Consider the following 14,638-nt stretch of genomic DNA (forward strand, 5'->3'; position numbering starts at 1 on the left):
AGCCCCCCTCCCCCAATAAGAACGTCCGGTACACCACTGTTTCCAAAGCAGAGCCTCCAGCTGTTGAAAAACAACAACTCCCAGTATTGCCGGACAGCCGTTGACTGTCCACACATGCTGGGAGTTTTGCAACAGCTGGAGGCACCCTGTTTGGGAATCACTGGCGTAGAATACCCCTATGTCCACCCCTATGCAAATCCCTAATTTAGGCCTCAAATGCACATGGCGCTCTCACTTTGGAGCCCTGTCGTATTTCAAAGCAACAGTTTAGGGTCACATATGGGGTATCGCCGTACTCGGGAGAAATTGCATTACAAGGTTTGGGGGGTATTTTCTTCTTTAACCCTTCATGAAAAGGAAATGTTGGGGTCTACACCAGAATGTTAGTGTAAAAAATTAAAAACTTTTACACTAACATGCTGATGTTGCCCTATACTTTACATTTTCACAAGAGGTAAAAGGGAAAAAAGCCCCCCAAAATTTGTAGCGCAATTTCTCCCGACTACGGAGATACTCCATATTTGGGCGCAAAGTGCTCTGGGGGCGCACAACAAGGCCCAGAAGGGAGAGCGCACCATATACATTTGAGGTGATTTGCACAGGGGTGGCTGATTGTTACAGCGGTTTTGACAAACGCAGAAAAAAAAAAAAAACACATGTGACCCCATTTCGGAAACGACACCCCTCACGGAATGTAATGAGGGGTGCAGTGAGAATTTACCCCCCACAGGTCTCTGACGGATCTTTGGAACAGTGGTCCGTGAAAATGAAAACTTGTACAGCCCACTGTTCCAAAGATCTGTCAGACACCAGTGGGGGGCAAATGCTCACTGTACCCCTTGTTACGTTCCTCAAGGGGTCTAGTTTCCAAAATGGTATGCCATGTGGGGGTTATTCTGCTGTCCTGGCACCATAGGGGCTTCCTAAATGCGACTTGCTCCCCGAGCAAAATTTGCTCTCAAAAAGCCAAATATGACTCCTTCTCTTCTGAGCATTGTAGTTCGCCCATAGTGCACTTCAGGTCAACTTATGGGGTACCTCCATACTCAGAAGAGATGGGGTTACAAATTTTGGGGGGTATTTTCTGCTATTAACCCTTGCAAAAATGTGAAATTTGGGGGGAAACACACATTTTAGTGGAAAAAAAAATGTTTTTTTTACATATGCAAAAGTCGTGAAACACCTGTGGGGTATTAAGGCTCACTTTATTCCTTGTTACGTTCCTCTAGGGGTCTAGTTTCCAAAATGGTATGCCATGTGAGGGTTTTTTGCTGTTCTGGCACCATAGGGGCTTCCTAAATGCAACATGCCCCCCAAAAACCATTTCAGAAAAACGTACTCTCCAAAATCCCCTTGTCGCTCTTTCCCTTCTGAGCCCTCTACTGCGCCCGCCGAACACTTTACATAGACATATGAGGTATGTGCTTACTCAAGAGAAATTGGACTACAAATATAAGTATACATTTTCTCCTTTTACCCCTTGTAAAAATTCAAAAATTGGGTCTACAAGAACATGCGAGTGTAAAAAATGAAGATTGTGAATTTTCTCCTTCACTTTGCTTCTATTCCTGTGAAACACCTAAAGGGTTAAAATGATGACTGAATGTCATTTTGAATACTTTGGGGGGTGCAGTTTTCATAATGGGGTCTTTTGTGGGGTATTTCTAATATGAAGACCCTTCAAATCCACTTCAAACCTGAGCTGGTCCATGAAAAATAGTGAGTTTGAAAATTTTGTGAAAAATTGGAAAATTGCTGCTGAACTTTAAAGCCCTCTGGTGTCTTCCAAAAGTAAAAACTCGTCAATTTTATGATGCAAACATAAAGTAGACATATTGTATATGTGAATAAAAAAATTTGGTATTTGTAATATACATTTTCCTTACAAGCAGAGAGCTTCAAAGTTAGAAAAATGCTAAATTTTCAAATTGGGGATACAAGTGTGTATGGTAGTTATCTGTTGTAATATATTAACTGAAGGTAACTATTTCTGCAAAATACATTTTACAATCAGCAGTGCACATGCACACTGCAACAACATGAATAGTCCTTGTTAGTGTTGTGTATAATTTATGACTACTAGATTTTGCTAAAACAAGCAAATGATCAGATTCCCAGAGGTCCATGTCTTTTGCAGTAGTTCAAAGAAGACATGAACTCTGGATGATTCAATTAGGGTTTACCTTGCAGGTATATCTTCTTTTAGTAAAATGTTCACCAGTATTTAGTTTATATAATTAAATAAACTGCAATCATGCAGATAAAAACAAATGTACACTGTTTTATAAATCTGCACCATGTTATTTTTGTGTGGCACTTCAGGAGATATTAATAAATAGAAAGATGTCTAATAAGGGTGTCTACAAACAAGTAAAAAAAAACCACATGTTTACACGTATGTGTTATGAAGATATGCTTGTTATAATGTACTTTTTCCTCACTTATGAGTGTGTACGGTATATTATTTATGTACATGTAGCCATGTTTGTACCACTATATGGATATGTGTTTCTTTATAATTTTTGCATGCAGAGAAGATTTTAGAGAAAAGGAAGGAGGTCCAGTCATACTGGACTAAGGTTGCAGCACGCGACCAAAACATGTCACTTATGTGCAATTGTCTTGTCTGGTTAATCTAATAAACTCATTCACCTGAGTAAAGCACTGGACCTCCTTCCTTTTCTCTGAATTTTGTTGTGGGAGCTCTGTCCATACTGGTCTGTGTCACATAGGGGCGATAGGGGTGAGCTGATACCTCTCTTGCATGTGAAGAGAAGATTTAAGTAATGCATTTTTGTCTCAAATGTGATCAGTTGTTTCCATTCACTTATATTGGGTTATAGAAACACACTTGCTTATCTGTTGCAGTAGCTCATTTTCCTTATTTCAACACATTAATGTTGAAAACTTAAAGTTCACTTGCTGCATAATATTTCTTACCCCCCTGACAGGTGCTGTTGTTATTTACCTCATTATAATGTTACGGCTGATCAGTGTATACTAGTAAGTGTTCACACAAAATAGCAACAACATTACCGAGGTGTGGGGGAAATGGTTTACCAGAAATTGATAATGGTTTTCAAACTAATTGATGATTGCTGCATAGATTAGAGATTAGACAAGGGGTAGGCAAGGTAGGAACCTGTATAGGACACCACCGTTTACCTGGCCTTGGGGGGACGCAGTCGCTAGCACCAGGAATCCAGGGTACTTTGAATCTCTGAATGCCCTGAAACTGAAAGGCTGTTCACTCGCACTGACCCAATATACTGGGTTATAGTACAGGTGAACAGCTATAAAACCTTGCTTACATTACTTACATCTGCCAGGGGTGAGCACTCTTCTGTCTGAGCAAAAAGCAGGTGCCACTGCCTCGCCACACCCGAGGATGTACATCCTGAGATCTCTAGTCGCGTACTCCATAGGCCACTGGCTGTCTTAGGCCTGTGAACTACAAAAGGGCAGACACAGCACAAGACCTCTAAGCCCCCGATCCGATGATGTCACTCTTTTATATTCTGTATAATTTACATTGTCTTATTCTTGGTTAGTGTATTTGGTTGATTGTACCTGAAAACTGACCACATAAAAGTTGGTCAGCTGTGTGCAAAGTAACTGCTAATTTGCACCAAAACTGCAGGAAAACCCTTAGTAAATATCTAGGGATATGTAAAAAAAAAAAACAAAGGACACCCCCACCCACCCTTTAGAGTTTCTGAGCTGCATTGTCAGCCTTAGTGCAAAATCTGAAACTTTTCTGTTGTGAAATTTCAAAACATGGTAGGACCATTCTGGACCAATGTGCGTGTGCCTGTCTCTGAAGAAGTCTCTGTCAGTATGGGTGTGGAGAGCAAGTTAGTATGCACAGAAGAAATCCCTGTCGGCATGGAAGTGGAGAAGTACTGAGTATGTAGTGTTTATTTTATTTTTTCTTGTAAGGGGGGACCTGTCTACGCTGAGGGTAGCTATGAATCTCAAGGGGGGGGGGACCTTTGCATACTCTGGACAACTTTCTATGGCATCACCTATCTACCTACGGGAGGGCCTTTATCAACACAGAAATCACCTATCTAGCCATTCGGGGTACATATCTAAATAACTAATGGGGGGCACATATCTACCTATTGGGGGCATATACCTACTAAGAAGGGCATTATTACTATCTGGGACACTATTGGTAAAGAAAAGGTAAGGAAGATGTTGGAAAAGTGTAGAGCCTAAGATGTTGTTTCAGCAAATTCCGATATGAGTAGTAGTGGACGGGGGAGGTCGTCATTGCGGTCTTGGAGAGGTTGAAAGGAAAAGGAAGAAGACTGACTACACTGTAATCACTATGGGGGAGGTTTATCAAAACCTTTGTAAATAAAGCGTGTTGCATTAGCCCATAGCAACCAATTAGATTGAAACCAAATCTCCCCTATGTGATCTGCAAAGCCTGTGTAGAGCTAGAATATACCATTATATAGTCACTTTATGGGTGTAATTTTGTTCTGTATATAGATTGTTCTCCTCAGTAACAGTATGGTGGTATTATCCAGTGACTGTGTGATAGTAATCTGTGGGCATAATGTGGCAGTACTATTTGTCCCTGGTATAATTGGAAACGTTTGTCTTGGTATTTGGTCATATATGTATGTTGGTAATAGGTATGGTAATGATATTTATCCCTTGTATACTGGTATTATATTTAGTAGGTGTATGACTATTAGATAGATGTATATGGTATTATCACACATAGAAAGCAATGTTGTCTTGGATAAATCTATTAATAAATTGACTAATGGATATTACCAGTTGGGGGTAAGTCCCTACATAGCTTGACACTTTTGTGTCATTGCTGCCAGTGTTACTGTGTTAGGACAAGGGGAATGGTAACACTTAGTTGTCAGTTTATTAATAAATATTCAGGAATAACAGGAACCGCACAATGTGGAGTTAGGAGGCAAACTGCTCCAGAATTGTTATTTCATGCTGAATACTAGAACTTACTTAGGTCAGAACGTCAGAGGTGGTGGCAGATCCTCTTTAACAACCATTTTAGAACCACATCGCTCTGCAGTGGTGGCTGATACATATGAACTCACCCTTTTTGTGTTTGGCAATTGAAGTATGATAGCAACAAGCTGAAGATTGTACTAATCAGAAGCACTACACCCACACAGACTGTATGTCAGCAAGGATCATTTGTGTTAGATCACCTATTGATGGACATGATGTCCCCAGCTAATCAAGCTTTACTTTGCCAAACTGTGACCATCTGTCAATACCGTATAGTCCATTTCCCTTCTCATTATTAGATAGAGGGTCTCCTCATTAAGAACAAAATCCATTATTATGGCTACAAGATGAGGCAGCTTATTTCATCCATTCTGTGGAATTTATGGATCCTGTGTTGATTTTTTTCTTGAAAGGTTTGAGGTACCTCTTGTCACATGAAATGGTTTCAGTGGCTACAAACCCACATACACAGACATCACCAGCTTCTTCTCTCATCAGATGGGCTAATAAGCAACTTGAGATATGTCACTATTCATTCATCTCTTGTAGAGGCTGCCTAGGAAATAGTAAGGAGTAACGGGGAAAAAAGGAAAAAGCAATGGAATTAGATTTCCTCTTAACACCTGAAAGCTACAACAGTAATCACTGGTTATAAGAACCTGGCAACATGAAAAATAATCTCTATTTCTGTGTATTACATGTATCTACATAATAGGGGATACATTATTTAAGCAGTTCCACACAAAAATAATCTTTATTTGTAAGAAGAAAAAAAACTCCTAGCCTGCATACATCTAGTTGGTTCTATGTTTATATAGAATGTCAATTTCGAAGTCCCATTAACAGTAAATGGTCGCTAGGGGGAAAATCAATCTTTTTCATGATCTGAGGTGGTCGCAGCAGTCCAACCCCTACCAATCAGTTAGTCCACAGGATAAGAAAGACCATAGTCTGAGGCCATACTCCTTATCCTTAAAGGGGTATTCCAGGATTTTTTTTATTTGACTATAATAAAAATTATAACATAATATGAAGAACATAATATGGTGTCTGTTCCTGTGTGTGACGGTTTTCTCACAATTCTTCTGTGATTTTCACCCCAATATTTATTTTTACCAGCATACAAAAGGACTGTTGTCTCAGAATTTTCCCAGGTTGCAATGAGGCAGAGACCTGACCCACTAGTCAGCTGATGACAGGGAGCCTGTCTGCTTCAATGTGTGGAGGGATCGCTTTGTGGGAGAGAGATTAAACTGCAACTAATGCCACAGCTGTAGGCACCCTGATTGAAAACCACATGTCTTTTGAATGGATGCAGCTAATTTATGTTTCAATAGGTGGGGTGGCTGATGTGTGGGAGGGAGGAAAATGGAATTATGGGATTTGTAGTCAAAAAAAGAAAAGTCAAACAGGAAATACTAGTTCACAAACAGCTAGCCACAGTGTTATGGTAATCTCACAACATAGCCATTTAGCTCCAAGACCAGTGCAGATCCTTCCTAAGCATGTCCATTACTACCTGCCAGGTATCTACTAAAATCACCTTATGGTGGATAACCCCTTTAAGCTATGTTCATACTTAGTATTTTGGTCAGTGGTTTTAGCCAAACATCAGAGGTTAAATTGACACAGAGAAAAAACTATAATGGAACGATTTTCACCTCTTCTGTGTTTTTGACCCACTCGTGGTTTTGGCTAAAAATATTGACCACAATACTATGTGCGAACCCAGGTTGACACTAGTCATTTCAATCACAGTCATAAGCGTTTAGTATAAGAAAACATCTTGTACCAAACCCGTCCTTTCATTATAATTGAGGAAGTACAGATTTTATATGAGAAAAAAATAGGCTGTCCTTGAGTTGTACATACAGTGTGTGATGAGAAATGAGTCACTGCACAAACTTCTTTTTCAGCCCTCCATATGTTTAGACTCATACAGTATTATGTGAGGGGATGCTCTGCAGGTCAGAGCCATTGAAGTACTTGCTGAGGGCAAAGGTGTGGTGCAGTGCAGCAATAAACAAGGAGGAGGTATGGAGCGTCAATTATCAGGGTAAGTCTTCCAATCAATATTCTCCTTATAATGCTTCACATTAATCATACGTGGCTATAGTATGCCTGTGATGTGTACTGAGACACATTTGCATGGATATATGATAAGATTTCTTCTTTGACAGAGGGCATCACAGCCAGGATGGCATTATCTGCCTTAAAGTGTTAATGCGTTGCCATTAACTTTCCCAGGACTGCTCACTTTAGGGACTGAAATACAGAGCAGCCTTGTTCAGAGCCTGTGTTCTGCTTGAAGTGAGCACACTGCTTTGATTGCTGAGTCTGAAGGTTATGTAACAAGAAGAAGAGTACATTAGTTCCTCTCGCCTCTAAAACCAATGACTAGCTAGTGACAGTTCTAGCCCAGGAGCATTGAGCTGAAGGAGGGCTGCAGTCCCTCCACTCTTCTCACATGCACCTCCAGCTGAGACAGAGCTGTCCTCACAGGCGTACCTTACACCGCACTGAAGTGACCTGTGCTGGTGAGTTGACCCTTCATCACTATGCTGTTAAGATTCCATTTATTTTATGCTCATTCACATCATTGACTTGTAGTATTTTTCACTTTTTTTACTGAATGAACATGGTGTGAGGTTCTGTAAGCCAAATGCTTTACATTATAAGATATATATATATATACATATATATTTATATACATATATAATTCAGTTTTATAATGTATTTTTATATCTCCCTATGGATAATGGTTGTTACAGAATGTTCTTTGGATAAATACCATTGCACAGCTGGGTTAGTTCTTGCACTCATGCCAAACTACCAAGGATCCTCTCTGAACTGCATGTGCATTGTCTCCTTGCCTGTCTGCTTTCTTCCTTTGGGAGAGGTTAAAAGCTGCATTTGGAATAAGGAGCGGATACAATTAACCCTATTGCTGTATGTCTATTGGTATCTGTTACGGATGTGCATGGCCGCCCTGTTTCTGAATTTGAATTTTTCTTTATTGTCACGTCCTTGCAGTTAATGTTTCCATTCAGTTAAACACTTTGACTTTGTGACAAGAGCAATACTAGGTTTATGTAGCATTGTGCACTATAGGGGGTAAGCGACCTAAATTTCCAGTTATCTGCTATGGCAGATTTGAAACTTCCCAATTCATAAAACAAATACAACTTCACATTACAATACATAGGCTCACAATAGTTACACTATGTACTTAGCTTTCACTCAATGTTTTTGTTACTTTGGTATTGTATAGCTTGAAAAAACAAGTTATTTTGGAGCAAAATGTCTATGGTACCTTTAGAATTTTTGTGTATTATTTTGGATTAGTGTGTATTATTATAGTGGTATTATTAGAATCCCTTTTTTATTAGATTCATATCATTCAATGTTTATTTTCTTTGAACAAAATAGTGTCAAGGCATTTGTATTGTCTTATATGTTTTCTATATGCTGTTTTTTTAATTGCCCATGGCATTTTTTCAATACCAGTGTGTTCCAATAGACCCAAAGTAATATTATTTTTAGCCCATAGTCAACGGGATCAAATTCAAAACACATGTTTTTGAGTAAGTATTTTTTTACATCCACATTATAGTAACATGTCAGTACAACAGAAAATATATAATCCCTTAAAAAAGGGGGAAAAATGCAGCTGTAAATAGGCAGCTTGTTACAAAAATTGGAACAAAAATGGACTGCAATCTAGAACATAGAACAAATTGTAAAAAATAAAATAAAATTTAAGGCATCCTTGTTTGATTTCTACAAAGGTGTAAATGAGTCCCTACAGGGACAAGTTTCTATTACATCGCTGCTGCCAAAGGCTAAAGTAAGGGAATTTGATTATAAAGCTATAATATGGAATTGTCTTTTAAGCTTTAGTTGTATTCTGGTCACCTAAATTGACCCTGTTCTTTAAAGGCTTCAAAATATGTGTGTGGACTTCTGGTTCCAGCACTGGCATGTAAGGAGTGGGAGCTCCTGCACCCCGGGCCTCATACCCGCACCGTAACGGCCACCACAGAGGTCCCTCACCTGGTCATCCTGCAGTTCGGGGTCCTGGAGAACGGAGAGAGGGCTACTGACGCATTGTCTCCCTGGTGCTTGCACTGTACCCCGCGACCTTCCGGCGGTCTCCCCGTCTTCCTGTTGCGACGGCCATCTTAAGTCAGCGCATGCAGCGCTGTGGTAAACACTCCCCTGTGCGCTCCCCGCTACCAGCCGGCAAAGCGGGTGGGAGCGATACAGGTAACGGGCAGGCATCTCAGGTATAAGTCTGAGCTTTCTTGGCTGTGTCCTTCAGTCCTCCTCCTTAACAGAATCCCGATCTCCTAGTCCCAGCTGTCATGTAGTGCTATTTGAACAAGGGGTCTCTAAGAGGGGGCTTGTCAGCAACGGCTCCCCCAACGACTACAGCAGCTACGACTTTAGCCCCCAGCTCAGTACATTCACAAGCAGATTGCCATCAGACTGTGGCTATGGAAGTTTCTAACAGTCATCCTTTATTCAGCCCTGAGAATGGTGTCCCAGCTCAGTCTGTTCTCCCTCAGTTGCCTCCCTTAGCGGGTGTCACAGAGATTTCCCTAACTTCACCTATGGATCTTCAAACGCTAGGGGCGGCCCTTGTCAAATTGATCACCCCTACTATTCAGTTTATTATAGAGAACACCATGCGCTCTACACTCACACAACTTCAAGCTGATCTGGGTGCTCAGCGAAGCAAAGGATCATTGCTCTTGAAGATGAATATAGTAACCTTGCTACCCGACTTTGCCAAACTGAAACCGACCTCTGCTATGTCAGCGAGAAGCTGGAGGTTTTAGAAAACCGTTCCTGCCGGAACAGTCTTCGCCTAGTTGGGGTCAGTGAATCTCTACTTCCATCTGATTTGCAAGACTTCTGCAAAAGTGACCTGCCCAAAGCTTTAGGGGTGGAAAAGGCTCATTGCCTAGGCCAACCCCCTGCTGCCGCCTCTCATTCCTCCCGTCTCCCGCCCGAGACAAGTTATTCTAAAATTGCTGGAATACAATGACAAAGTGGAGATCCTGTTAGCCTACCCCAAACGCTCTTCTCTGCTTACTTTTCGTAACAGGAAGCTATTGATATTTGAGGACTTTTCTGCTGATGTCGCCAAATGAAGGAGGGCATATGGCAAAGTTTGCACTGAACTGTTCAAAACCAAGAAACGTTTTCAACTCCAATAACCAGTGTCACGATGCCGGCTGGCAGGTAGTGGATCCTCTGTGCCAGAGAGGGATTGGCGTGGACCGTGCTAGTGGACCGGTTCTAAGCCACTACTGGTTTTCACCAGAGCCCGCCGCAAAGCGGGATGGTCTTGCTGCGGCGGTAGTGACCAGGTCGTATCCACTAGCAACGGCTCACCTCTCTGGCTGCTGAAGATAGGCGCGGTACAAGGGAGTAGGCAAAAGCAAGGTCGGACGTAGCAGAAGGTCGGGGCAGGCAGCAAGGATCGTAGTCAGGGGCAACGGCAGAAGGTCTGGAAACACAGGCAAGGAACACACAAGGAACGCTTTCACTGGCACTAAGGCAACAAGATCCGGCAAGGGAGTGCAGGGGAAGTGAGGTGATATAGGGAAGTGCACAGGTGAACACACTAATTGGGACCACTGCGCCAATCAGCGGCGCAGTGGCCCTTTAAATCGCAGAGACCCGGCGCGCGCGCGCCCTAGGGAGCGGGGCCGCGCGCGCCGGGACAGAACAGACGGAGAGCGAGTCAGGTAGGGGAGCCGGGGTGCGCATCGCGAGCGGGCGCTACCCGCATCGCGAATCGCATCCCGGCTGGCAGCGGAATCGCAGCGCCCCGGGTCAGAGGACGTGACCGGAGCGCTGCCGCGGGGAGAGTGAAGCGAGCGCTCCGGGGAGGAGCGGGGACCCGGAGCGCTCGGCGTAACAGTACCCCCCCCCTTGGGTCTCCCCCTCTTCTTAGAGCCTGAGAACCTGAGGAGCAGACTTTTGTCTAGGATGTTGTCCTCAGGTTCCCAGGATCTCTCTTCAGGACCACAACCCTCCCAGTCCACTAAAAAAAAATTTTTCCCTCTGACCTTTTTGGCAGCTAAAATTTCTTTGACCGAGAAGATGTCCGAGGAGCCAGAAACAGGAGTGGGAGGAACAGATTTGGGAGAAAAACGGTTGAGGATGAGTGGTTTGAGAAGAGAGACGTGAAAGGCATTAGGGATACGAAGAGAGGGAGGAAGAAGAAGTTTATAAGAGACAGGATTAATTTGACACAAAATTTTGAAAGGACCAAGATAGCGTGGTCCCAACTTGTAGCTAGGGACACGGAAGCGGACATATTTAGCGGAGAGCCATACCTTGTCTCCAGGGGAAAAAACGGGGGGAGCTCTTCTTTTCTTATCCGCGAACTTCTTCATGCGTGATGAAGCCTGTAAGAGAGAATTTTGGGTCTCTCTCCATATGATGGAAAGGTCACGAGAAATTTCATCCACAGCGGGCAGACCAGAGGGCAAGGGAGTAGGGAGGGGGGGAAGAGGGTGACGGCCGTACACCACGAAAAATGGGGATTTGGAGGAAGACTCAGAGACCCTGAAGTTATACGAGAATTCGGCCCATGGGAGGAGATCTGCCCAGTCATCCTGGCGGGAGGAAACAAAATGTCGCAAATAATCACCCAAGATCTGGTTAATCCTTTCTACTTGTCCATTGGACTGGGGATGATATGCAGAAGAAAAATTTAATTTAATCTTGAGTTGTTTACAGAGAGCCCTCCAGAATTTAGACACGAATTGGACGCCTCTATCCGAGACAATCTGCGTAGGCAACCCGTGAAGACGAAAAATGTGTACAAAAAATTGTTTAGCCAACTGAGGCGCAGAAGGAAGACCAGGAAGAGGGATGAAATGTGCCATTTTGGAGAATCGATCAACGACCACCCAAATAACAGTGTTGCCACGGGAAGGGGGTAAATCAGTAATAAAATCCATACCAATCAGAGACCAAGGCTGTTCGGGGACAGGCAGAGGATGAAGAAAACCAGCGGGCTTCTGGCGAGGAGTCTTATCCCGGGCACAGATAGTGCAGGCTCGCACAAAGTCCACAACATCCGTCTCCAGAGTCGGCCACCAATAGAAGCGGGAGATGAGTTGCACAGATTTCTTGATACCCGCATGACCTGCGAGATGGGAGGAGTGACCCCATTTGAGGATTCCGAGGCGTTGGCGAGGAGAAACAAAGGTCTTTCCTGGAGGAGTCTGCCTGATGGAGGCAGGAGAAGTGGAGATCAGGCAGTCAGGTGGAATGATGTGTTGCGGAGAGAGTTCAACTTCTGAGGCATCCGAGGAACGAGAGAGAGCATCGGCCCTAATGTTCTTATCGGCAGGACGAAAGTGAATCTCAAAATTAAATCGGGCAAAGAACAGAGACCACCGGGCCTGGCGAGGATTCAGCCGTTGGGCAGACTGGAGGTAGGAGAGGTTCTTGTGGTCGGTGTAGATAATAACAGGAGAACTTGATCCCTCCAGCAGATGCCTCCATTCCTCAAGTGCTAATTTAATGGCTAGAAGCTCTCGATCCCCGATGGAGTAGTTCCTCTCCGCTGGAGAGAAGGTCCTAGAGAAAAAACCACAAGTGACAGCATGCCCGGAAGAATTTTTTTGTAGAAGAACAGCTCCAGCTCCCACTGAGGAGGCATCAACCTCCAATAGGAAGGGTTTGGAAGGGTCAGGTCTGGAGAGGACGGGAGCCGAAGAAAAGGCAGACTTGAGTCGTTTAAAGGCGTCTTCTGCTTGAGGAGGCCAGGACTTGGGATCAGCATTTTTTTTGGTTAAAGCCACGATAGGAGCCACAATGGTAGAAAAATGTGGAATAAATTGCCTGTAATAATTGGCGAACCCCAAAAAGCGTTGGATAGCACGGAGTCCGGAGGGGCGTGGCCAATCTAAGACGGCAGAGAGTTTGTCTGGATCCATCTGTAGTCCCTGGCCAGAGACCAAATATCCTAGAAAAGGAAGAGATTGGCATTCAAACAGACATTTCTCAATTTTGGCATAGAGTTGGTTGTCACGAAGTCTCTGAAGAACCATACGGACATGCTGGCGGTGTTCTTCTAAATTGGCAGAAAAAATTAGGATATCGTCCAGATATACAACAACACAGGAGTATAACAGATCACGAAAAATTTCATTGACAAAGTCTTGGAAGACGGCAGGGGCGTTGCACAGTCCAAAGGGCATGACCAGATACTCAAAGTGTCCATCTCTGGTGTTAAATGCCGTTTTCCACTCGTCCCCCTCTCTGATGCGGATGAGGTTATAGGCGCCTCTTAAGTCCAATTTAGTGAAGATGTGGGCACCTTGGAGGCGATCAAAGAGTTCAGAGATGAGGGGTAAGGGGTAGCGGTTCTTAACCGTGATTTTATTAAGACCGCGGTAGTCAATGCAAGGACGTAGGGAGCCATCTTTTTTGGACACAAAGAAAAATCCGGCTCCGGCAGGAGAGGAGGATTTACGGATAAAGCCCTTTTTTAGATTCTCCTGGACGTATTCGGACATGGCAAGAGTCTCTGGGGCAGAGAGAGGATAAATTCTGCCCCGGGGTGGAGTAGTGCCCGGGAGGAGGTCGATAGGGCAATCATAAGGCCTGTGAGGAGGTAGAGTCTCAGCTTGTTTTTTGCAGAAAACATCCGCGAAGTCCATATAGGCCTTAGGGAGACCGGTTACTGGAGGAACCACAGAGTTACGGCAAGGGTTACTGGGAACCGGTTTTAGACAGTTCTTGGAACAAGAGGACCCCCAACTCTTGATCTCCCCAGTGGACCAATCCAGGGTAGGGGAATGAAGTTGAAGCCAGGGAAGTCCAAGGAGAATTTCCGAGGTGCAATTGGGGAGGACCAAAAGTTCAATCCTCTCATGATGAGATCCGATGCTCATAAGAAGGGGCTCCGTGCGGAAACGTATGGTACAGTCCAATCTTTCATTATTTACACAATTGATGTAGAGGGGTCTGGCGAGACTGGTCACCGGGATGTTGAACCTGTTGACGAGAGAGGCCAAAATAAAATTTCCTGCAGATCCTGAGTCCAAGAAGGCCACTGTAGAGAAGGAGAAGGCAGAGGCAGACATCTGCACAGGCACAGTAAGACGTGGAGAAGCAGAGTAGACATCAAGGACTGTCTCACCTTTGTGCGGAGTCAGCGTACGTCTTTCCAGGCGGGGAGGACGGATAGGACAATCTCTTAGGAAGTGTTCGGTACTAGCACAGTACAGGCAGAGGTTCTCCATACGGCGTCGTGTCCTCTCTTGAGGTGTCAGGCGAGACCGGTCGACCTGCATAGCCTCCACGGCGGGAGGCACAGGAACAGATTGCAGGGGACCAGAGGAGAGAGGAGCCGAGGAGGAGAAACGCCTCGTGCGAACAGAGTCCATATCTTGGCGGAGTTCCTGACGCCTTTCGGAAAAACGCATGTCAATGCGAGTGGCTAGGTGAATAAGTTCATGTAGATTAGCAGGAATTTCTCGTGCGGCCAGAACATCTTTAATGTTGCTGGATAGGCCTTTTTTGAAGGTCGCGCAGAGGGCCTCATTATTCCAGGACAATTCTGAAGCAAGAGTACGGAATTGTACGGCATACTCGCCAACGGAAGAAT

General features: G+C 44.0%; 1 protein-coding gene across 6 annotated transcripts in view; it reads left to right on the forward strand.

Moving 5' to 3' along the window:
• Window positions 1-6,445: 6,445 nt before the first annotated feature.
• ARHGEF33 (Rho guanine nucleotide exchange factor 33) overlaps window positions 6,446-14,638 on the forward strand; it is a 114,006-nt gene continuing 105,813 nt past the window's right edge. For 2 of the 6 annotated variants that reach the window (XM_056567462.1, XM_056567463.1), the window contains exon 1: window positions 6,448-7,054. In XM_056567462.1, coding sequence (XP_056423437.1) covers window positions 6,955-7,054 — 100 coding nt within the window. In that variant the 5' untranslated portion in view covers window positions 6,448-6,954. Of the gene's footprint in view, window positions 7,055-7,115; window positions 7,536-14,638 lie in introns of those variants that run through there. The other 4 variants (XM_056567467.1, XM_056567466.1, XM_056567468.1 and 1 more) reach the window with 3 other exon arrangements.

The sequence above is a fragment of the Hyla sarda genome, chromosome 3 (genome assembly GCF_029499605.1).
Source record: "Hyla sarda isolate aHylSar1 chromosome 3, aHylSar1.hap1, whole genome shotgun sequence".
In the NCBI taxonomy this organism is placed as follows: domain Eukaryota; kingdom Metazoa; phylum Chordata; class Amphibia; order Anura; family Hylidae; genus Hyla; species Hyla sarda.